This window comes from Rhamphochromis longiceps, linkage group LG6 (assembly GCF_057381845.1).
Source record: "Rhamphochromis longiceps isolate RC_006_pf linkage group LG6, R_longiceps_female_GT1.1, whole genome shotgun sequence".
Lineage (NCBI taxonomy): Eukaryota > Metazoa > Chordata > Actinopteri > Cichliformes > Cichlidae > Rhamphochromis > Rhamphochromis longiceps.
Window position 1 is genome coordinate 41,858,390 of NC_140562.1, and position 24,927 is coordinate 41,883,316.

The window sequence follows — 24,927 nt, forward strand, 5'->3', positions numbered from 1 at the left end:
TTATTTTTTTCTAGCTGAAAAAGAGGAATTACATCTGTGAACGTGTGCAGAATATTGAATCTAGGGGTGGAAAAAGTGGGTTGATTTAAAAAAAAAAATAGTAAAAAGAAAAAAAAGGTGTTTAGAGGATTAGAAGTGTGTGTGTGTGTCTGTGTGTGAGTGTATTGAAATCAGGGGTGTAGAGGTCCCCCGTGTACAGGAGGCAGACTGGCAGGCGCTTTCTCACACATACACCCTTTTCTGGGACGGCAGCCAAATGTTTCTTTTGTTTGTACCTTCCTCTTGTCACTTGGAGTTTTCTGTCCTTCACTCACACAGACGCTTTGTTTTTGTCCATTTAATGCTCCGAGTTTTGGGATCTGGTCAGTAAAAAGCCAACGACCGTGTGTCTAAAAAGATTCACATATAAAACGAGTGTAAAGGATTAGAAGGTGAGAACTGTACAGGCCAGTGTTTCACACACACAACTTGACTTTTCCCCTGAATGTGAGAAGAAATCAAAGTCGGTGGTTTGTTCCATACATTTCCGGTCCATGTACACGTTTTGCATGTCAGCATGAGAGTGGTCGCAGTTTGAAACCAAACCCTTACACTGCTCATCTAAGGACCAAAGTTTCCTTCTGGTCCAGAACCAAGCTCAAGTCTCTTATTATCGACAGGTGTTTCCAGCCAAGCAAAGCCCCCGTATGTCAGGAACATTCATGTTAAAGCTGTCCTGAAGGCTTTCGGTGTCTTGCTCAAGGACACTCCAGCAGGATGGATGCTTGCTGACGTGTGCTTGAACCAGTGTCATTGACTGGAAGGACATACTGTCACGTACTCCTGCCTGTTTTCACACGCTCCCGTTGTTTTCACTGAAATTCAACAGGAAGACTGCGTATCATAAAAGTTAACTCCACGTCTAAAATCCCTCCATCTGTATGTGGAGTGTCAACCTCTCAGTCTTGCAGCGAGCCAAAACCAGACCCTCTTTTCACTTTGCCTCTGGTCACATATAGAAAATGCAAAGAGGGGGATTGTGAGATATCACAGCAAATACTAACTTCTCCTCGGCAGCTGCTCCCGGTTTCTTTTAAAAAGAGCCAGCCAGGAAACCACTGAAGTCATCTGTCACTTTTCTATAGAGGATATGAGGATCAATAGAAGTGTAGCCGTGCTGCAGCTTGTGTGAAAAACTTAACATACATCTCACAAACAAGTGCGGTAACAAATGTTTTTTCTCTCTGTACGCCTTTGTGTCTCCTTGACAATGTTCGTGGTGAAGTAATACCAACAAATACATTTAAATAAGTTTTTTCCACATAATATTTACATGCAGTAAATATTATGCAAAGAGAACATAGAGAACAGTCTGTGTTGCTCCAGATGTGTTTACCTTACATTATCATTGCAATATAGAACCGCACAAAAACACGTGAATAAAATCCACTATTTCAACAGAATAGGCATAAAACTGGGATATAGATAGTGACTTTACCCACTGGTTATGACAGTTGGGCTATAAAGTCTACAATGATGTTGGATGTGAAGAGGGGGTTGGATGAACCGCATGCTCATTGACTTGTGAGTGAACTAAGTAGCTCCTTAGATTGCCATGACCTGGATGACTGAGAACCTTCACAGACGACCTTTGAGTGAAAACTCCAAAAGTTGATTCTGTTCATCTGGACGTAGCATTTTCAATGGGAGAAAACGCTACGTCCAGATGAACAGAATCAACTTTTGCAGATTTACTTACCTGGATGATTGAGGATGCATCAAGACCCTTTGAGTGAAAAGTTATTAGCCAGTGCCCATTCCTGGATAATCCTCCTTTCATTTATAAATTATTTTATTTACTGTCTTAAAACTAACAACTGAGCCAATAAAGTTTTAAACTGCTCACTGAGGTCACAGTGGAGCAGAGGGTTTTTTGGGACTTTTATGTTTTCAACCTTGTTTTTTTGTAACTCGAGCAGTCGCCCCCTGCTGGTTATGAAAATAAGTGCAGATTTCACTCATTCTGGTTTTGGTATTACATTTCAGACAAAGAATCTACATCCGTCTTTCATAGTGTCTATGTTTAGCCGTAGATGCTATGGAAACATCTACAGTAGGAGAACCACAGGAGTCGCCCCCTGCTGGCCGTTAAATAGAATGCAGGTTCAAGGCACTTTTGCACTGGCTTTGCGGTTCAGATCTAGAAGCTCTTTTATTTTGTCTGTGGTAGGCACCCAGTTAGCATTTACAGAGTCAAATTTATACAACAAAACTGAGATTTTACTGGTGACTTATTATCTTGTCAATTAAATGGGAGAAAGAAATATCACACTATTCAGCTCGTCTAAAAGCCAGAAACACTAAAACTTGAAACTGCAATCAAAGCACAAAACAACAGGGAAGCTGTCATCAGTTTATCAGGAGAAGCTGACAAACATGGTGCCAAATCAGCTGAAGAGTACCTTGGAACTTCAAAAGAGCACTGAATCTCTAAAATGGTCATTTCAAATTAAAACCCTGATCAGTGTTCACTTGGAACTGTTCAGCTATTCTTTGGACGTGACTACTCACCCCATACAGGTTTCTGATGTGCTAGCTTTACATGGCAGAGTTTACAGTGAACCTTATTATAGTTTATTTTTTAAAGTGCTTAAAAAGTCTGATAGGTAGACGAAAGCAAGGCTGACAGTAAAGTACGTTTTATATGAGGTGGCGCCATCGGAGAATATTATCAAAAGAGGAATTAAGGACACATGTAATAAAGACTGTTCCAAGCAGGAGTGAATGCAGATCTACTTTGAAATTTTTGCACTGACCCTTGATTTTTGTCGGCCGCAGAATGTTTGAAAACCGCCGTATAACAGCCTGTTAGACAGGTGATGGTTTGAAATTTGGTGGTTACAAGCCTTTAGCCATCCGCCCATTATTACCACACCACACACACACACGCACACAAACACATTTCCTTATTAAAGACCTGTTTGATTTAATTGACTCATTTCACAGTCTAGTGGGCCAGACCAGGAACAACCACACTCTCACAAACACACTCAAAGCGTGGCACACACAGGCCCGCACCAGGGAAAACAAGTGAAATTTAAATTATGGCTGATACTCATGCGTCTGTTTGTTTCAGTGGGTGCAGAAATGTAACTACTTGAACACACTCGATCCACAGGGTGTAATTCCTCTCTGCAGCCTCACTTTACAGAGCCTTCGTCTCTCCTCATAGACAGGTGTGCAGGTGTACTCGCTTTTTGGACGGGCTCGCTAAATCTTCACCGCTGTGGTTTTAGCGTCAGTTCAAAAAAAAAAAAATAAAGCTCTGCTGGTTCCTTTGTGCTGTGGACTCGGCTGCTGAGTTCATGGATCAGAGATACTGACAAGAAAATCATTAGGTGTGCTAGAGGTAGCTTTGAGTTGCTCAAATACTGTAATTTTTACTATACAATAATCTAAGTGCTAGCAAAAATAAAGGTTATTCTTTTATTTTCTGTCTAACCAGCCAAGTGTTAAATCAGTGTGCAGCTTGGTGTGTTTGTGTCTCTGGGAGTTGGACTGTAAAGCGCCTCAGAAGCCAAAAAAAATCTCTTAAATGTGGCCTGCCATGTCATTTGCAACCCGAGTTGAATCAAAGTCCTTCCTCTTGCCTAACCTTCAATACCACAACCAGCATCCTGGGGGGGAAAGTGAGAACCAGATTTTCGGTAGTTAGCACTGGTCTCTTACTGCCCAAAATGTTCTGGCTGGGCATAAATAAATAAAGTGCTGGATAAACACATGACAAAAAAAGGAGTCTGTTTCTATACACCTCATTGAGACCCATTCAGCCTACCAGAGCGGAATCTCAACTGGCATGTGGTTACATGTTATTCCCATTACAATGCTTTAAACCTGCATTCTTTCTAATGGCCAGCAGGGGGCGACCCGTGTGGTTGCCAAAAGAAGTCCGGTTGTATAGAAGTCTATGAGAAAATGACGCTGCTGCACACTTGATTTATGACCTTATTAAACATTTTCCTGATGGGTTTTTGGTCTCAGTTGCTTTTTCAACTCTTATACCGCAGGGTCTTCATTTTCTTATGTGTGGCCAGATTTATAGTGAAATATCCAGCAAGTCTTAGCTATTTCTGAGCCAGATTCAGATAAGTAGTGCCAGTGTGGACTGGGTTTTTGCCTTTAAAAAAGCACTACTGTCACTATTTACAAATTTACTGATCTACTAACGTTTGCAACATGCCATTTACTGCTATTTAATGATGTTTAACCCTGAAAACATGTCTTAATTAATTTTGACATTGAAATAAACTGACTGTGCCTGTGTTTAGAAATCAGTGCAGCTTTTGTAAGTCACCTGTAAAACCGAGCACGCCTATGAGCACTATTTGCGGATTGTTATCACACGCTTAGTTTCCAGAACTAAGATGGCCAAAATGGTCAAGTTGAAGTTTACAAACCAGTGGGTGACGTCACGGGGAGTACGTCCGTCTCTCGTGTGCAGGGACAGGTAAGAAAAGCGGGAGTGGAGGAAGAACTGACTTGCAAAGGAAGGTGTGATGAACAGCTTCGTGGCATTGATGAAATGTGTTGCAGTTATTTTTCACAGAAGATGCCACTGTTATATGTCTTTTGGTTAGGTGTATCTTCAGTGATGTTGTCGTAGTAACAATAAATGAGTCTCATTTTAGAGACAAATGATTTCACGTTTTTTCCCCCTTAGATTAAGAAACATGAAGCTAGCTACCTTCACATATAGTTTGTAATTTGAAATAAATACCCCGAACTGTCTCGACGCGGAGTCGTTCCTTTAATGCTGGGACTCGAATTTGATGCAATGCTTAAGTTTCCAGAAGAGCGAGCCAAAGAAAGGAAGGAGGGAAGAGAGAGAGGAGGAGAGGGAGGGAGAGAAGGCAGGGTGTCGGAGAGTGAGTAAGTGAGCGAGAGGAGGAGAAGGAAAAAGGAGGAAGACGAAGAAGACGGAGGACGCTGCGCACAAAGCACCAGAGCAGCAGGTTGCTATAACAACAGCACCTTAGTGGCTCCATCTCTGTCTCTCTTCTCTGCCTCCCTCTCCTTCTCTGATCACCCTCTCATCGTTTGCTCCCCGCTGTCATTTGGAGCGCTATGCCTTTCCATCAAGCCACCTATCTAGCCCCCCCCCCCTCCACACCTCTTTCTCTGCTTCACCCTTTCTCCTCCTCTTTCTCCTCTTCTTCATCTTCATGTTCTGGTAGCTCCTCCGCTCAAAGGAGAAAGACCATCTGCCTGACAAATAAATCCCTTCTTCCTCCTCGCGAGCGTGCGTGTCTCTCTCTTTCACCTTTGTCTCTCCTCGCTTTTGTCGTTCTCCCTCTGTCTGTTGTGGGAGCAGGCAGAGGAGCAGTCAGCAGGTGTTTATGTCAAAGAATACAGGAGGCAAAACAAGCAGCGCTCTCCTTTTTTTTTCCCTCTCCTGTCTTTAGTCTTTTATATTTTTTTTATTTTTTGAACTCCAATGCTCTTTTCTTCCCTCTAGCTCTCGCTAACCACTCCAGCTTGATTAAACTACTTCAAAAATCTTTGTCTATGAGTCTCGATGTCATCTCTCTTCTCGCGGCCTGGATTCTTTCTCTTACACATGCAAACGCTCCTCCATTCCTCTCGATTCCGTCGGCTTCAAAGGTATTTCATTGCTGTGATTGTCAGAAAGAAACACTGCTAGGTTCAGTGTGATTCACAGGTTTAATTAGGTTGTTAATTGTGCTAAAATAAAAGAAATTTGCTACAGTGAATACTTAAAGTATTTTGCACCAGCACCGGATCCTTTCACGTTCCCTCGGGCAGCAGCATGCTGACTCCCCGAGCAGGCAGGACCACAGTGCTTTGGTCTGGTCTCCTCTTTTTTTGTTTCCTTTGTTTCTTTCTCCAGATTCACGATCCTATTAAGAAGGTTAAATGTTTTTTTTTGTGTGTTTTTTTTTTTAAGTGGGTGTGTATTTAAAACCTGTACGTGTGTGTGTGCGTGTGTGGGAGGGTGCGACAGTTCACACCACCTGGATAATTATGGGAGTTTTTATAGGTGGGCTTTGAAAGACGAGTCTGTTATTACCAACATGAGTCACTGGCATTTAGGGAAAGCCTGTAACACACACACACTCAGACACACAAACACACACAGACAGAGGAGGCCTGAATTATTTAAACCCATTGATTGCAGGACCACACACACACACACACACACACTGAAATCGTGTCGTGACAGTGGAAACGCGTGTTTTCCTTTTTTTTTGTTCCTTAGTTGTTGCTTTAATGGCTAAGAGATCAACACACACACACACAGACACACACACAAATGCATACACTGTAGTTTCTTTTTTGGTTGCCAATACTAATACTGTTTATCATGTCATGAAGATAATTATGCTGACTGTCAGTCAATGTGGAGAGCAGAAGAGGAACCTCTAGCACACACACACACACACACACACACACACACACACTGCAACATGAAGCACACATCATCCTTTTTTTTTTACTTTCTTGGTTTACTGGAGTGTGAATGTGTGTGTGTGTGTGTGTGTGTGTGTGTGTGTGTGTGTGTGTGTGTGTGTGTGTGTGTGTGTGTGTGTGTGAGTGTTTTCCTGCCAGCTTGAATGGGTCCACCTCCGGGTCAGAATACAATCTGAATATATTTTGTCTGTTGTTCCATCTGAATAACAAAGAGCTAAGTGCGCATTTGCACACATACACGTATCGGTGGTGCTTCCATTGTGTACGTGTGTGTGTCTGTGTGTGTGTTTGACTCTTTCACATGCGACAGTGGAGAGTGTGGATTTTACAAAATATTTTGCGGCTTCTGAGCTGAGGAGGCTGTTTGAAATGTAGATGTGCAGGCGGCACGTGCTGTATAAAAGACTTGTAAAAGGCTCCCATCCACGCGTGTTGGTGAGTCTTTGCATCTTTGTTCAAGCAGCTTTTCTACACGTTGATAACAACCACTATATAAAACCATTAATGCAATATAAGATTACAGCTGTTTTCTATACAAACCATGGGTGAGGTCACCATCCTGAACTCCAATCCTACGCCATCAGAATTTGTATTTATTAGGAATTGTTCTCTCAAATCAGGTGACAAATAACAATCAAGACAGGAAGCGATTAGGTGTGATTTCGCAACCAGAGAATGCAGAAAGTCAATGATATTTAGCAACTTGAGAAATAAGCGCTGATGATGTGAAGTGAGGCAGGTTGGTCTCGATTTGAACTCTTCTCAAGTTCAAAGCTGATTCCAAATTCAAGAGAAGCAGACATCTCCAAAACAGTCTCGAACAGAGGTCAGAGGAAGAACAGGTACATTCGATTTGAGGGTGACCTGTCCCTTTACGATTGTAAAGATGGAAGTATTTATAGCATCCGGTCTTTGGACATGAAATTGAAAGTGAAGCCATGACTAAAAATGATAATCTTTTTGATTGAATCCTGCACTATTTCTAAGGTTCGTGTGGGAGCATCAAATTTGTACCCTGGGAACCTTTCATAAATGAGGTCCCCGCTTCCCATTCGTCATTTTAATAGCATCAGCTATTTTTCTGCCAACTTCATTAGGGTTTGAAATTAACAGGAGTTGGGGGTAAAATTGAGATTGAGAGTTTATTAAATTGCACAGAAATTGCACAGGAACCTAACTTGTTATTCTCTTTGCCTCTTTTTTTTTTCATGGCAATTTGATTCTTGCACATTTCTTAGCGTTTACTTGCGTCTGCGTTGTGCCCGCTTCTATGTTTAATCTCGCATGGGCAGTGAATGCATTCAGCTTTGATTTAAACATGTGGCCATCATCTTTATTGTTTCTTAACAACTCAATCTCAGGTGCTGTAGAAAATACATTCCTACTAAAATAGATCCACGTTCAGAGTTTTTTTTATCTTCGGGAAAGCAATGATAAAAGTATCACTGCTGCACTGAGCTGAAAGCCCTCTATCATCAGTCACACTCAGTTGTTAGCTAACTGTAAAACTCCCCCCTGCTGACAATTATACAGCAGAGTCTTCCCCGTCACCACTGCTCCGTAAGACTGTCGATTTTTAACTGTATCCACTTGAAAAGCTCATTTTTGCTTTTATAAAAAAAAAAAAAGGCCAAACTGGTGGGATTTTTTTTAGATTTTCTGCCTCTTTCTTTGTCTCGGGTGTCTCCTGCCATTACTCGGGTTATGTCACATGCCTCCGTACATCCTGTCCTCTCCCACACAGGTCTATGACAGTGATTACCTTAACTGCCAGCCAGCGTTTGTTAGCACCCCGTCGTTATCTTATGCTGTGAGACACGGAGCGGCGGAGGCTTCCTACAGTAAGATGTGGGGCCGATGTTAATAATGGGCCAAATACTCCAGATGTTCCTTTGACGTTTCTTTACCTCCTCGGAAAAACAAATGCTGGTATTGTTCATCAGGAGGGCTGCTAGCCTTCTCTTGTCTTTCCTCCTGTTTTAGTTACTTTGTTTGGGATTAAAACTTTATTCAGGTTAGCTGTCATGAATGTTTTTACTGGCAGAGGGCTCTGATGTGTCTGAGATAGATCAGATTCTGCAGATCAGCAGGTTTATCGAACTAAAACCAGATGTGCAAAAACAAAATAAAAATGCGACTTTTATAAAAAAGAGAATTAACTGATATTGTGTTCTTACAAAACTGAAAAAAACATATACAGGAAATGTCTTTTTCAGTTTGTTCCACTATGTCATCACATCCTTGACTATCAGGGTTTTCTCTATTATTCTAAGAGAATTTTGGTTTTTGTGTGCTGATAAAAGCTGGTCACTTCTTTCCTCACGGACACCAGCCATGATTTCTTAAAAGAAATGCAGATTTTATTGTTCACTTTTGTGCTTCACCTCAGTTCACCATCTTTGGCCCAGTGAAGCTTTTCTGAATCATGTTCATATGATCATTTTCTTTATACGATTTTAACTTTTGTGGATGCAGTGTGAAATGATGCTCACTGACACTGGTTTTAAGAAGTGTTCATGAGCCCTTGCAGTTACTTCCGCTACAAAATCCTGTCTCTTTTTATCGCAGTTTGGCCCGGGGCAGCTCAGTATTGTTTTCCAGCCTAGTCCCTCACATGCAGAGATTTCTCTGAATCATTTATTGATATTATGTATTCTTTCCTGTTTTGCGTTCTTCTTAAATCGTGAACTATTTGCCCACAGTCTTTCGCAGAGCGTTGAACCCATCTCCACCTTTGCTTCTGGAAAAGTTTGCTGTGGCTTCCCCAACTCATTGTTGCAACGCAAAATTGGCATTTATATTTTTTTACAGCAAGTAATTTGACAGTTTTGCCATTTGATATGGTGGTTTTTTTAAATACAGGCTTTAACTCTTTTCCAAATTGCTCACTTTTAGTAGCGTCTGAACATATTTGGAAAAACACTTGTTGAGAAATCAATTTCTAAGCATAATATCTTCGCCCTGTCTTCCACTTGACCAAAGAGCAGTTGCAGAGAGCAAACACCACATTAATTTTCGCTTACAGACTCATCACCACCACTGTGTATATAGCACTGTCATCATGACAAATTGTGTGAGTAAATGCGGCAACGCTGTGATAATTTACTTAACTTTAATTTTTTCATGTAAACTGAATGTTCGAATGTTCATTATCTTGTTCCATTTCAGAACGAGCACTTTAATGTAATTTTGGACACCACTTTGCACTCTCCTGTTTTTTTTCCTTTTTTTGTCATTTTAAGTGCTCTGAACTGTTGTCTCACTTACATGATTTTTTGTGCAGAAAGATTACTCTAATTCTCGGGTGGGTTTCTACCATTAATCGTCACGATAAAGATTAAAATATATCCACAGTGTAAAGTTGATATTTAAAAGAATTTCTCCCGAGGCGAGTGTTGGGAAACATGCCCTGAAACCCTCCTACAGGATTTACATCTTTTTCTGTGTTTTTTCTTTCTTTCTTTCTTTTTTTTTATTGCATCCATGAAGAAATAGGGAACGTGGACTGAGAAAAATCCCTGGCCTGCACGCCTAATTTCAGAGAATGAATCCGAGCTTAACATGTAATTGATTTGTCTTGGTGATATTTTGATCTTCAGTACACTTACTTCCTTCCCTCCTTCTCATGACAGTTCTCTGTGTGTGGAGAGGAAGAAGCCTGTTGTTATATTGATTTGTATCTCATGTTGTGTTCATGATTAGCCCCCTGAAGACCACAGAAAAGTTCCTGTTACTAACACGTTCCATCTCTGGTGGCCTCCAGCTTTAAAGGACACTCATTGGGGGGTTTTTCTTCTTGTGTTCTGCTTTGAGTGGCTTTGCATAAATCATAGTTTCTTAAACTAGGCCGCGGTACAGCCATCCATTCTCTGAAATAAGCTACCTTAGCTCTGCTGTATTGCTAGCATGCTGTAGCGATAATCACAATCATAAGGTGATTATGGGGTTGCTTTCTGAATGTGAATTGATCCAAATGAGACCATCCTTCCAAACAGAAGATAAGACACACAAGATAACTTCTTAAAGTGGTCGTATTGAGCTTATTTCCAGGGTCACATTAGCATCCTTTGCAGGATTCACAGTTCAACATAGCACAGTCCCTCAGTCGATCCAGTGACTGAAATAAGCCACTGTATCTCTTCCCATTTAAAGCCAACTTTCTTCTAATTGGCTAGCTCTCAGAAGCAGGAGGCTTGACAAGCACTAGGTTGGAGCGTCTGTGCTTGAGATGGCTCTGTTGTGGACACCTCTTTCTGATAGCAAACAGTTCCAAGAGTAGAAAAACTTTTGGCTCACAGGGATTATTTGCACATACAGTTTGTGAGTATATCTAGATAACTGTAAATAACAAAAGTGTAATTCGGCCTCTTTACCATCTTTTATTTCTGTTTCAGCTCCAGGAGACTGTAAAGAGAAAACTGGACAGCGCACGATCGCCCCTCAACGGAGACCAGAATGGGATCTGTGATGGAGGCAACTACTCGCCGACCACCAAACGGGTACGGAAGGAAGGCTCCAGCGGCATGGACTCACTAACAGGACTCCCTAATAACAATAATAACAACAATGTGCCGCCCATCTCTCCACTGCATCACCAAATGGACATTAAGCCCTTACACTGCGGGCCTAACACTTCTGCCGGTAACAACACTACAAACAGCAATGGGAACCATGTAGGCCGGACATCAGATGAGCTGGGGAAGAACGGTGGCAGCCACCTTCCAGACATGAAGCTAAATGGCTCACTGGACTTGGAGGACAGCTTCGGCCTCCTCAAAGACTTGAAACAGGAGCCCCTGGATGACGGGGGTGGAATGGAGTCGTCTGATCCCCAGTCTCTGTCCAATCAGAACAAGCTGTTCTCTGACATTAACCTCAACGACCAGGAGTGGCAGGAGCTGATCGATGAGCTGGCCAATACTGTGCCAGAGGACGATATGCACGACCTCTTCAACGAGGACTTTGACGAAAAGAAAGAGGCTGAGTTTGGCAGGCCGGCAAACAATCAGACGCCGGGCCCACAGGAAGCAGCCGGGAATACGACAACAGCGGGAGGGGGGGCCGCGCCAGCAGCACTGCCTCCTCCTCCACCTCAGCCTCCACAGGGAGGCCCACAGGTTCCCATGGGTTCACCACAGGTCAGTATCAAGAAAGTCAACACGATGTCCACTGGAAGGGGTATTTAACCCAAACTCATAATCTAAGTCATGACCACCTCAGGTGAATCAGACTTCTGTATTTATTTATATGATATATGTCTCTCACTGTTATTTCTGAAGATAAAATTATAGCTCTTAGAGCGCAGTCGCTGCTCTTTTAAGATTTCTTCACTGATTCAACTTTTTGATCCGATTGATTTAAGTCCAAACTGGTTTTAAACGACTAATACCTGAATGAAGCTGTTAATTATGTGATCAACAAGAAACAAACCTGAAGTGGTTTCTAAGTGTATGAGAGTATTGATGTGTTTCATAAGCTACCTGTGAAGCATTTTGGTCTTACACAAGCAGCTTTTAGCAAAACACAAAAATGAATAAAGGAAAAAAATCTCTAAAGTAAGCAAAACTTCTACTTAGGAATTTGCTGCATTTCTGCAGTTCATTAATCCTCGATTGTATTCTCCGCATCCATCCAAGTGATGTAAATTGTGTCATCAGCTTGAGACCTGATTCCTGAGAGTCATTCCTGTTATGCTTCTTTGAGGTTAGATTGATGCACAGTTCAGTACAGAAATGATATATACTGCCCAACGGAATATAATCAGCCCGGAATGCAGGCCAACACAGAAAATGTCCAACTTTCTGGACATTTCTCAGCTGTTCTAACTGCATTAAAGTGAAGTTGGTAACACATTTGCCTAACATGTGGAAGACCTCTAGTTTGAAACTTGGGAGGAAACATAGGTCCCTGGGAGTGTTGTGTCAGTACGGGCATCTGGCATAAAAATCTGTGCCATATGAAAATATGAAAATTCATCCTCTGTGACGACCTGTTGTGAATAAGGCTGCAGCTGAAAGAAGCTTCTAAGTAAAATGACAACTGCCTTGCCAGCTAAAGTTATTGGGCCTAGATGCTCTGTAGGCTCTGTGGTGGTCGCACAAGATAGATTAACTCTCTGTGGTGTTATTATGAAATACAGCAAGCAGTTTATCCGGTGGTTGGCAGTCTTCATTGTTACAAGCGTCTCTGTGAAGCTTAAATTCAGAAGCACAGAGGTTTCCAAATAGCACAGAGAGAGAAACAGCTGCTTCTATTTCATTTTTTCAGTTTTCTAGCGACACCTAGCACCTCAAAGACTCCAGAAAATCAAGCTTTGTTGGCCTGTTGATGCCATTTCATGCAAGCAATGAGCAATGCAGCAACCACAGCTGTGGCTTCCTGGTCTTGCTGTAATTGGGGCAAACTTACAGTTACAAAGTAAACCTTACAAATGGAACAAATGCACTATCATAAGTTAACTTCATCGGAAGGTAAAGGCGACTTCCTTTTCAAGCCAAATAGCATTCAGCAGTAAACTGCTTGTTAGTTTTGTCACGGTCCGCTGTGACAGACCGTGTGGAGAGTGCATGGAGGACTCAGGTGCGGACACGAGTGACACCGGAGTAAACTTTAAACAAAAGCGAGCCTTTTATTGTGGCTGGTAACGCAAGAGAAACAAACAAGAATAAGGGCAGCTCAAAAGCAATAACTAAACAGAAACCTAAACTGGGAATGAACTAAGGTAAGGCTATGAATACAACAGACCGGGCATGGAAACATGGAGGGTGGGAACACAGACGACGCGACACAGACTGTATGAAACACAGAGACTAAATACACATGAGGGATGATCAGGGGAAGTGGATGCACACGGGGAACACAGGTGACACTGATAATCATAACAAGACACGGCAGGAGTGAACGTAACACTGATGGGAGATGGGCAAAGTAAAACAGGAAGTACACAGAGGTTCAAACAGGAGGAGAGAGAGCACGGGGAGAACGCAGACATAACGGGCTGGGGAAAACATAGAATAAAACACAAAGAGAGACGAGGGCTCATAAATACACAGAGGGGCACACAGGGGGTAAGAGTCACGAAGGGAAAACACATAAGGAACAACGTAACAGATCAACCCAGGAAGCATGGCCTAAATAAAGAACAAAATACAAAAATACATGAAAACTAAGAATACTGGGCCCACATGGCCCAGGACCATGACATCACCCCCCCCTAAAGGGCTGGCTCCCGACAGCCCAAACCCGAGAAACAAAACAAAAACAGAAAAAAAACCCACCCAGGGCGGGAGGCGGGGGACCAGGACGGAGGGACCAGAACGGGAAACAAAAACAAACAACAGAAAACACAGGAGCACATGACTATAGTCCAAATAAGGTTCAGGGGGCCGACCCAGAGCCCACAGGCACAAGAGTTCACGGGTCACACGGTCAGGGGGCCGACCAGGCGGGTGGCACAGGTGACAGAGCTGGTCCGGAGGCCGGCCGCGCGGAAGGCAGCGGCGGCGGCGAAGGAGACGACGGAGCAGTTCAGGGGGCCGACCACGCGGTAGGCAGCGGCGGCGGCGAAGGAGACGACGGAGCAGTTCAGGGGGCCGACCGCGCGGAAGGCAGCGGCGGCTCTCCAGTCTCAGGCGTGTTGGCCATGGCCTGGTGGGCACAGGACCAGTCGAGGCAGGACCAGACGAGGCAGGACCAGACGATGGCGATGCGGGGGCCGGACCAGGCGTCGCTGCAGAGGCTGAGGCTGGACCAGGCGAGGATAAAGACTCGGATGAAGCTGGACCAGGCGAAGCACAGGCTGAAGCTGGGCCAGGAGGAGCAGAAGCCAAAGTTGAAGCTGGGCCAGACGAGGACGAAGACTCTGAGGCTGGGCCAGACGAGGACGAAGACTCTGAGGCTGGGCCAGGCGAGGACGAAGACTCTGAGGCTGGGCCAGGCGAGGACGAAGACTCTGAGGCTGGGCCAGGCGAAGCACAGGCTGGAGCTGCAGCAGACGAAGCACAGGCTGGAGCTGCAGCAGACGAAGCACAGGCTGGAGCTGCAGCAGACGAAGCACAGGCTGGAGCTGCAGCAGACGAAGCACAGGCTGGAGCTGGACCAGGAGGAGCAGAAGCAGAAGGTGGCTGGATGGGCGGCTCGGGCCCCCCAGCAGACGTGGCGTGAGGCTGAACGGGCGGCTCGGGCCCTCCAGCTGACGTGGCGTGAGGCTGAACGGGCTCCTCGGGCCCTCCAGCTGACGTGGCGTGAGGCTGAACGGGCTCCTCGGGCCCTCCAGCGGACGAGGCGTGAGGCCATTGCGGCGGTGATGAGACCCTGGGGCCTATAATGGAAGCATCAGTTGGTGCAGGCGCCTGCAGAGCGTCAACCGCTCCCACCCGAGTGCCTAGGCTGGGTGCGGAGCTCAGCTGTGCACTGACTGGCATAACCTTGGGAACCAACCTGGGTGTAGGAACAAACCGGACGGCAGCCATTCCCACCTGAGGTGCAGATGCAGGTGCAGGATATGGCTGACCTACGGCTGCCCTGACCCCAGTGGTGAGAACTAGCTCAGGTGCTGGCTGGGTGACCCCTGCCTCTACCTGGAGATCAGACGCAGGTGAGAGGTCAGGCAACGCCACAGCCACCCTGGGAGTGAGCACAAAGTTCCAGATATTGACTTTGTCAGGTGCAAGCAGAGGAGCAACAACAGACAAAGACCTTAAAGTCTCTAAGCCCTTAACATAGTCCAAATTGTCCTTAGTTGCCCTTCTTGGGGAGCTAAACACATCTTCTGTCTTGGAGCATGATTCAAACAACATTTCAGACCTGAAATAAGTTGGCTCAGTGACACAAGTGATAGTTATACTGTCCCAGGAAGCATGATTCTTAAGGCCAAGACATGATTCATGAACCCACATAAAACAACCAGGACTATGTGCAGATGATTTTAACATAATAATTTGGCAGTCACATAGGAAATAACTACGCTTATTGGAGTCTAAGCCCCCCGTAGGCGAGACTGAGTTAAGGGGGGATTCAGCCACACACACTAATCGGCTGTGGAAGGCTAGTGAGTGGAATGCACATGGACCTGGCTTTGCACAGAAAACATAGTGGACTGGCTCTGAGCCATCCGGCTGAATTGTCTTTAGATCGGCCAGTTCATTAACTGCTGTCAAAAGGTCCTGGCCCAGGGGTGCAGTTAAAGGGCTAGCTGGGTTGTAATGGCTAGCATGGCGCTCCCCCCCGACAGCCTTTGAAACATGAAATTCAGCCTTGTCATTGGATAATGCGGGAGCATAACTTAAACAGTCCTTCAGTGTTGTATTAACGGAAATTGCAATGTCATTCACAGACATAGGGAAACCTGGCAGACCCATAATAATCGTCCCGGCCCGATGGACTGGTGTAGAAAAGCAGTCGCTGATGTCGGGCTCCAAAGCACTCACTCTGGTCAAACCATCAGCAGAGTGAGGAACATGGGGACCGATCAGCACAGGATCATAACAGACATTTTCATGATCAACACTGGACATTTCTTCTTTCGCTGGTCTAGTTATATAAACAGAACATTTGTTATTTGACTCGGGAACAAAGTAAACTGACTCGGAAATGGGGGTGCTAGCCAAGGGCAATACAGTCTTACTACTGGTCAGATCAGAAGCTTTCTCACTTGATTTGCGGTTAACAGACAGCAGGGGCTGAGACACGGTCTTAAATAAGGCCCCAAATGCCCTAGCGGTCTTAAAAGAAGCCCTCTCAGTGGAAGATGGAGGTTCTGGGTGTGCAGAATCATTAGTACATCCTTTTTCGCTAATGTCCCCCTCATCCTGCTCATACGTAATACCAGGGTTTAACAGTACATCACTTGGTTTAATTCTCAGGACTGAAGAGTCTATGGTCGGTTTGGCAGTGTCGGTTTCACAGTTCGGTGATGGCAGTGTGTCTTCCCCAAGAATAGCGTGCCCAACACCAGAAAGTTTAGCTTTGTTGTCAAAACACAACGTGGGCACAGGATTAACACCTTCAACATTAGCAGTCAGAGGCATGGAAAAGGCAGCTTCTTCACTGGCCCCCGAAAAAACAGACCGTGATGAGGTGCATGGGGGGGTGACAGAGTTAACAGTACAGGTAAATTGTGTCTCCATCTCCGAGACCTTAATTGTCTTTCCAAGGCCCTCGCCCTCACTACATCCAGGGCGTTTCAGTGGCAACAGAACGTTATCACTAACCTCTGAGTGCCGTGTAGAGCGACGCCGACGCCGCTTCCTCCTCGGAGCGGCCGCGAGCGCGGCAGCGTTAACTGTTGGGATCGAGTCTTCCTCCTCTGCCCACATCCTCGCCAGACAAGCGGCCGGAGACGTGAAGTCCTCGCGAGGGGGTGACGGTGAGTGGCCGGTCTGAAGCAGGGCGATAGGTGGGAGCTCCTCCTCGGGAATGAGCCAAGGCTTCCAACGGAGCTCCTCCTCCCGATAAGCCCGCAACACCTGCTGACGCTCATCGTCACCAAAATCTATGGCCTCCATCGCCTCCGTGTGCTGGTCAGTGCAGCTTGACTGTGGCGGAAACGAGGAAGCCGATCCACGGTGAGGCGATGGCTGAGTGGAAGTGGACCTCAGCGTTCCACCTCTCACAGCCTCTGGCTCATGAGGCAGCGGCGATGACACCCGTCCACGGGACGGAGGTGTGGGTGCTGAGGCGGCATTCAGGACCCTCTGGGCCAGCGCACGGGCACGAAGCTCCTCCTTAAGGGGGCCCAGGGAGTCAAACGCCTCGACGAGGTGGGGGAGCTGTCGCAACCATGGCTCCCGCAACAAAACGGCGTCCACGGCCGCCAATCCCGTGGAAACCACACTTGGATCCGCGCATCCGATGATGCGATCCATAATGCGGCAGAGCCGGTTCAGCTCCTCCCCTACCTCCTCTGAAATGTCCGCTGAGTCCGTCATGGTCGCGTCGTACTGTCACGGTCCGCTGTGACAGACCGTGTGGAGAGTGCGTGGAGGACTCAGGTGCGGACACGAGTGACACGGGAGTAAACTTTAAACAAAAGCGAGCCTTTTATTGTGGCTGGTAACGCAAGAGAAACAAACAAGAATAAGGGCAGCTCAAAAGCAATAACTAAACAGAAACCTAAACTGGGAATGAACTAAGGTAAGGCTATGAATACAACAGACCGGGCATGGAAACATGGAGGGTGGGAACACAGACGACGCGACACAGACTGTATGAAACACAGAGACTAAATACACATGAGGGATGATCAGGGGAAGTGGATGCACACGGGGAACACAGGTGACACTGATAATCATAACAAGACACGGCAGGAGTGAACGTAACACTGATGGGAGATGGGCAAAGTAAAACAGGAAGTACACAGAGGTTCAAACAGGAGGAGAGAGAGCACGGGGAGAACGCAGACATAACGGGCTGGGGAAAACATAGAATAAAACACAAAGAGAGACGAGGGCTCATAAATACACAGAGGGGCACACAGGGGGTAAGAGTCACGAAGGGAAAACACATAAGGAACAACGTAACAGATCAACCCAGGAAGCATGGCCTAAATAAAGAACAAAATACAAAAATACATGAAAACTAAGAATACTGGGCCCACATGGCCCAGGACCATGACAAGTTTAGCTTAGTTATTATGGCTATACACAAATTGTTTGGTATTTAAAATGTTTGGTACTCAAAATGGTACCAAACCCCATCCGTATAAAATTTATGGTGGCAATGGCCCATAAAGTCTCGAATGATCATTTTCAGTTTGCTTTTCGTATTCTGATTAAAAAATATGTTATGTAGAAAACTTGCAAGGTGCGAGCCTGAGCTAATGTCCTTTTGGTTTCTCCTCAGGTGCGACCATCTTCATCAGGCCCTCAGTTTGCCACCACTGCCAATGGGACGCCTCCTCAGCAACCTTTGCAGCAGTCTCCAGCCGTTGCTATGGCATCAGGTTCGCCATTGCACAACTGCGTGGCTCGCTCCCCTCAGACTCCAACCCAAGCTCAGACACAAGCAGTCTCTAGGCCTGGGAATGGATACATGATGAACCCGGGGCCAGGAGTCAGTCAGGCGGGCACTGGACCTGGAGCAGCGGGGATACCGCCTGGAAGTCAGTCTGTAGGACCAGTAACGCCTGAGCTTTCCCATGCAGAGCAGCTGAAAGCATTTGCTCAGCAGCGTAATAAAATGATGCAGAAGCAGCAGCAGCAGCAAGCAGCTAACTGGTCACCTGCAGCCGCTCCAACCAGTCCCTATAACTCCGCTCACTTTAACCACGACAAACCCAACAGCCCCATGATGTATCCACCGCAAGCCTTTAATACACCACAGGGCCCTCTAGTGGGTGGCATGGCCCCCAACAACGGTCCCAAAGCCCCCATGAACAACTACCTCCCTCACAACCACATGGGCATGATGGGCCAGCAGCAGCCAAACAGCATAAACCAGAACGCCCTGTCCAAACAGCAGCAACAGCAGCAGCAAACAGCAGGCATGTTGTCCTACAGCAACACCAAACCGCTGAGTCACTTCAGTGGCAGCGGGGTGGATCACATAGGTCAGAGAATGACCCCGCCCATGCCAGGGAACAGTCAGGTCAAGAACCCCATGATGCCACCTTATATGGGCGGTGCGGGAGGTGGTGGCCAGGGTCCGGGGCCGGGTCAGACGCAAGGGCCAATCCCAGGACAGACAGCTCACCTGAGTGAAGAGCAGAAGAGGATGTTACTGATGAAACAGAAAGTGTTGAACCAGAACATGCCCTACAACACCATGCAGCCTCATGGACAGGTAAGGGGACAGCTTGGCGTTGTTGGTCTTAAGAACATGGAGGTTGAATTATTTCCAAAGCAGTTCATGTGCAGTCAGTACTGTTGCTTAAACTTAAGTCCAGAGTGTTTCCATCATCTGCAGGTTGTGTGATTTGGAGAGTGGATGAATATTTGGACTGTCAGTGAATATCTGAGTCCAGTGTTTCTGGTTCTGTTTTCTGCCTTTATAATAATTCAGTTCTGTAAATAATGAACTTTATACACCGCCTCCCTCATTATTCTTGTGTTGAACTGCAGTTGAGAGTCTTACCATATATGACTAGCAAATGTACCACCAAGGAGACCTGGCATTGACTGGTTGATATTAAGTACTGTATATAAGTCAATGAGAAGTTTCTGACCCAATGCAAGACCCCGGAGTCCAGGCTAGGTAAGCTAGTTGAAGAGCTATTGGACTGGTCTGTTAAAGTGTTTGTGGCTTTGATTATGAGAGCATGTTAGGGAGAGAGGGAGGTTACAATAGACTGCATAAGAAAGATGTACATCGTCACCCATCGCTTTGGAAAGTCATGTTTTTGAGTACTGAGCTGAGGCATTTCATGAATGCGGGCAGATCTGACTGTGACACTCCAGCTCATTTGATAGCGACGGACATATCAGTTATCAGTTAAGCGTTTTCTCAAGTGAGTTGTGGAATTTTATTCTTTAATACAGCACACTTTTTTTTTGCAAGCAGACAAATCGCCCCCTGCTGGTCATTAGAAACGTGCTTCTGCATTGGCTACCATACCTGGAAGCTACAGCCATCTTTTTCATACAGTCTGTGTGTCTGGGAAAATTCAACCTATGACCTTCTGCTCATCCTTTGAATAAGAGCTAAATAAACTCCCCGTGCACTGGAGGTTTCCTATAAAATTCATTTGGACCCCATTTTTAAGCAGAATGCCCAAAAAATGCCCCCCAAAATAGAGGAGCTAAGAGTGTTTGACCAGTTGCTTGGGACGTACTGCAGAACATGGATTGCTGTTTTAAAAAAAGCCTTCCAGAGGTGCAGCCAGGGAAGGTAAAATGGCGGTAGTTGCCCCAGCAACAAGCCAGGGCTGGGAATAGGCATAGGAAAATGGCCTGTCGAGAGTGTATTGATGCCTCTGCAACACTAGCAGCACTGATAGCCTCCCCCCACCTCCTCCCCTCAGACACACAAGCGCGCACACACCACAGCAAGCACCACAGCTAAACGGCTCCTTAGCTCATATCCCCAATCTGTCACAGCTGACTGATGGCTGAGATTGGACCACTAAGCCAAGCTAGCTGCTGTCATTACCGAAAGCCCACCTCGGGCAGTTTGTTTCCTGAGCCCGGCGATCAGCACAGCCCACTCTGAATGCTCCAGCGGTTCAGCCAGGTGTCAGGTGTCCTTAATAATCCACCGGACGGAGGACGTTTGAGTGTGGGTGGACTCTATCTTAACAAATATTCACATACTCGAGTGAAACCTCACACTTGTGTGGCTCTGGCGCTCCTCATTATCTCAGGGCTGATGTGCGGTTATCAATAGAAATTGCGTGTGCGAGTGCTTGTTGATGGCGCACTTTACGTCTCTGTCTGTCTCCTTCTGCTCGCCATGTCCTGATGATACAGCTACAGTCAGTCAGTCACCTCCTCCTCCCCTCTGGTGATCTCTGCGTCTCCTGTCCTGCTCCTCCTCCTTCCTCCCCCTCTCCTCCCTCGTTCTCTGCCAGAGACACTCAGCACCAATAAAGGAGCAGATTTATTAATATGAGGCCTTTGTGGCTGCTGCCTGGAGCGCTGTGTGTTTGTGTGCGTGAGTGGGTCAATGCACATGTATGTTTGAGTGTGTTGCATAGATTTTTTTGAGGGGGGACGGGTGTAAGGGGAGGGTGGAGAGATTTATTTGAGTGAGCAGAGGAGAGTTGGAGACCAGGAAGAGAGAGGGAGAGAGAGAGGAGAAAGGCAAATGCAGAAAGCGAAAGATTTATTATGGAGGGAGGATGGAGCATATTACAAAGAAAGTCAAGGGCCTGGAAAGAGAGAAATAAGTGAGCAATGCCGAGTGGAGTGTCTGAAATGCAAAATATTCACTTATCTACACGCGTGCAGCCCGACTGCATTGACTGTAATTAGCGAGTTTTATTTTTAGTGACACGTCTCAAATAAAATCAGCACAATCAACTATAAAACGTTAAAACGTGGGACAAATATGTCATTTATTCTTTTTTTTTTTACTAGGTGTAGCACTTGAAGGGAAATTTCACAGATTTCAGACACCGAGATCACTTCTTAGGTCATTTATAACGCTGCTCAGCCTGTGAAAGCAACATATAATTGGTCTCTCATGATTTCTCCAAACCTATCAAAGTGCAAAACAAAATCTCAAGAATAGCTTAACTGTAATCAGTGTTACTGAGGTGGGTCGTATTAGATTTAATGCCAATTGGCAATATTGTTGTGCCAGTTAAAAAAAAATGTCTAGTAATCTCAGTTTCTTAGTTTTGGACTTTCCAACCATCTGTGCCCAAACTGTAGGCCCAGTGGATAAAAAGCTGCAAAATTCCTTCAGCATGTCATGGTGAGAACTCTTGAAAATAATTACAGCATATGCCAAAAACAACAAATTAATAGTCCTGGAAAAAAGATCGCAGCTTATCTCCCCTACTATGAATCTGAACGGGGTATTAAATGCACATGCTCTTTATGGGAAAGACAGATAATAAGCGGTGTTTATTATAATTATTGCTTTCAGGTGTATTCGGTAGTTTTCCCACTGCAAAGCCAGCATATTGCTGAGTAACCAGTTGCATTATTAGTAGCAGCTTCATCGCTGCTTATCCTTTATTTGTCCCGCACAGCTAATGCAGAGATCACGTGATGATTAGCTACTTGTTTCTTTGCACCAGTATTAGTATTTCCTCTGTGTTAAATGCAAAATATCATCCTGTTCTTGGAGTTCTTTAAAGATGATTGTGTCTGACGTATTCAGATAAACCACAGTGTGTTAAATCTGCTGATGACTGTCAAAGCTTGATAAGGAAGAGGTTAAGGAGAGCTGAAGTGAAACCAAAACATCTGGGTTCTGCTCCAGAAGAAAAGCTCTTTTAAAATCCCACTGACACTTACAGCAAGGCTACAGAGCAGGGCACCGAATACGCAGAAGACTTCTGAGTTTAGATCCAGAAAGATGGAAAAACCAAAACAAGTAACCAACACTGAAGTGTCCATCAGTCTTAGCTGATGATAGCTGAGTCGTAGCTCAGTTTTTAACTGTAATCTGTAACTTTTTTCAAATTATGATGTGAAGTAAAGAGGAGGTTTGGCTTAGAATTTGAGGAGAAATCTATAATAAAAGACCATTGAAAGAAATGCTAAATAGGATCTTATGACTTCATCAATCGGCAAACTTATGATCCAAAACGCTTGGGGTAAATTGGGCAGTGTGTATATCAGCTTGGATGAAGTATGAAGCTTCTTGCGGTCGACTTCTCGGTGCTGGAGAAATCGGCTGGTGAAAGCACGGATGGATGATCGGTTAAGAGAAGCTCAAAAAACTGCAAGGCTTGTGGAGTAAGGCCACGGTCTCGTGTTTGTGTTTGTGTAGCTCTATGGCCACGTAGGGAGAGCGATTTTAACCCGTTCAGAGAATCCCGTGAGTTCTCCAAAAAGGCAACAACACATTTTGCGGCCTGGTGGCCATGACAATAAGCGTAAGTTGAATGCTGATTGGTTGAAAGTTCACTTGCACAGGAAAGGTAGCCACAGCGGAGTTCACCGCAAAGAGGAAGAAGCACCAAAATACACCAAAGATCAAAAAAGCTCAGACAGTGACTCTGCTTCTCATCCATGGACCGTTTTCAGTTTTCTTACTTTTAGTTCTTTACTAAGAAGTTCTTAGCCTCAATGAGAGAACGTTTTTTTAATGCTTCCCCCATGTGAGAGTACCCAGGTACAACAGCATGCAAGGCCTGGGTAGCAACTTTTCTTTGCCTTTTACCATGATGGGACCTTTAGTGAAACTCACCATGAATCAACAGCACAGTGTGAGGAATGGAAATTTCCTCACACTTTCCTTTTACATAGCGCTAAACGATTGGAGAATTTTCTTTATGTCAAACATTGCGGTTGTCTGATCATTCCCCTGACGAGCCAATCATCTGCTTTATAAGAGCACCATGGGACACAGACCAGCAGACGTTCAGTTTTTGACACAACCTTGTTTGTTAGCGTTCTTGATCGAGTTGTTACCAAAGACCTTATTTTAAGGCTAAGCCACCAAATTATTTTAAGCTTTTTGTTTAAATGCTCTGACTGGATGCACGTTGTTCGTTATAGTGTTCCCCTGCTTTGCAAATATTGCTTGAGCTTCATTTTCAGATCCTCTCTCAGTTGCTGAATTAGAGGTGCCGGTGGTTGTTGACTTAAATTAGGCCCAGTTAATGAAGTTCTGTTACTTTACAAGTATAAGTGTCCTCGAGTGTTCAAATACTTTAATTATGTTTAATTGGTAGAAATACTCCTTCTTAATGTCTGTTTGCTGCAGGGTTTGTATTCACTTGAAAAATCGGTAAAAACGTGCGTTTGTATTTGTGATGGGAGTCTCTCTTTTTTTCGTTCCTAGCCGTTATTCTCTTTGTCTGCGTTGGTGTGGATGCTAGCCTTTAGCTTGGTGTGTGTTTGTGTGTCTGTGTTGGCTCACAGGTGGTGCTTAAGCATCACCGTCTCCCTGCTCCGTCCTCCCTCTCTCCCTCTCTCTGTTTCTGTGTGTAGGCTAATCCAGTTAGCAGCTGCTCGGGGAAACTTCAGCCTCGCTCCTCAAAAGCTCGTTAGTCAAGCTTTAATTGTTGCTCCCTCGCTTTGCATATCGCCATGACACTAATTTATGCCCGTTGTCGCGGTTACCGTCGCCACGGTGGTGGATCTCTCAGTGGAAGCAGCAAGTGGGGGGAAGCAAAGGCGTGTGCTTGATGCTTGTGTGGATGTCTGCATGTGGTGGATGACGCGGCTGTCTCAGTGTGTGTGTGTGTGAGAGAGAGAGAGAGAGAGAGAGGCGGATGTGGCTTGTTGCACAGAAGTGTGTGCAGCTGTGTGAAGCCAGCAGCTCGTGGGCGGATCTCTGGGGTTATCTGAGTAATGATTGGATGAGAGTGGATTGACAGGCGGTGGCCTCAGAGGAGAGCTTCTACTGATGAATTTGAGCGGGAGGTTTGACTGTGTGTATGTGTGAACGAGTGTAGGAGATCACGGCGTCACACACCAACCGAGGTGCACGAAGGAGCCTGCTGATGGCCCCGTGAGTCACGACAGCAACCCACTCTCAGATGCACACACATGTATGCACGCACTCAGCAGCGTACACAGGGTTTGAAAAACACCCACAGGCATGCACACTCTGATAAATCCTTTCCTGCTTCTTACTTTCTCCACCCCTCTATTTCCAGAGGTAAAGCCTCTCTGTCTTCTTTTTTCATCCCTTTCTTCATCCTCCTACGGAGGACATCCACAAAGCTGCAAACTTAAAACACACACACACTTTTTAAGTACACCCAACTAGAGCCCAGAATTTCAGGGACTGGGTCCTAAGTGTAGATTCCAAGGACAATGCACGAAATGCATCTCCACCCTTATTTACAGCTCATGGTTTTGTCCCCTCATGGTTTTGATAATAAGTGATAAGCAGGGAGTT

General features: G+C 45.4%; 1 protein-coding gene across 1 annotated transcript in view; it reads left to right on the top strand.

Moving 5' to 3' along the window:
• Positions 1 to 24,927, top strand: part of maml3 (mastermind-like transcriptional coactivator 3) — a 137,205-nt gene that overhangs the window by 49,710 nt on the left and 62,568 nt on the right. Inside the window, exons 2-3 of the mRNA XM_085410764.1 lie at positions 10,863 to 11,606; positions 18,310 to 19,248. Of these exons, the coding sequence (XP_085266890.1) occupies positions 10,863 to 11,606; positions 18,310 to 19,248 (1,683 nt within the window). The remainder of the gene's footprint in view (positions 1 to 10,862; positions 11,607 to 18,309; positions 19,249 to 24,927) is intronic.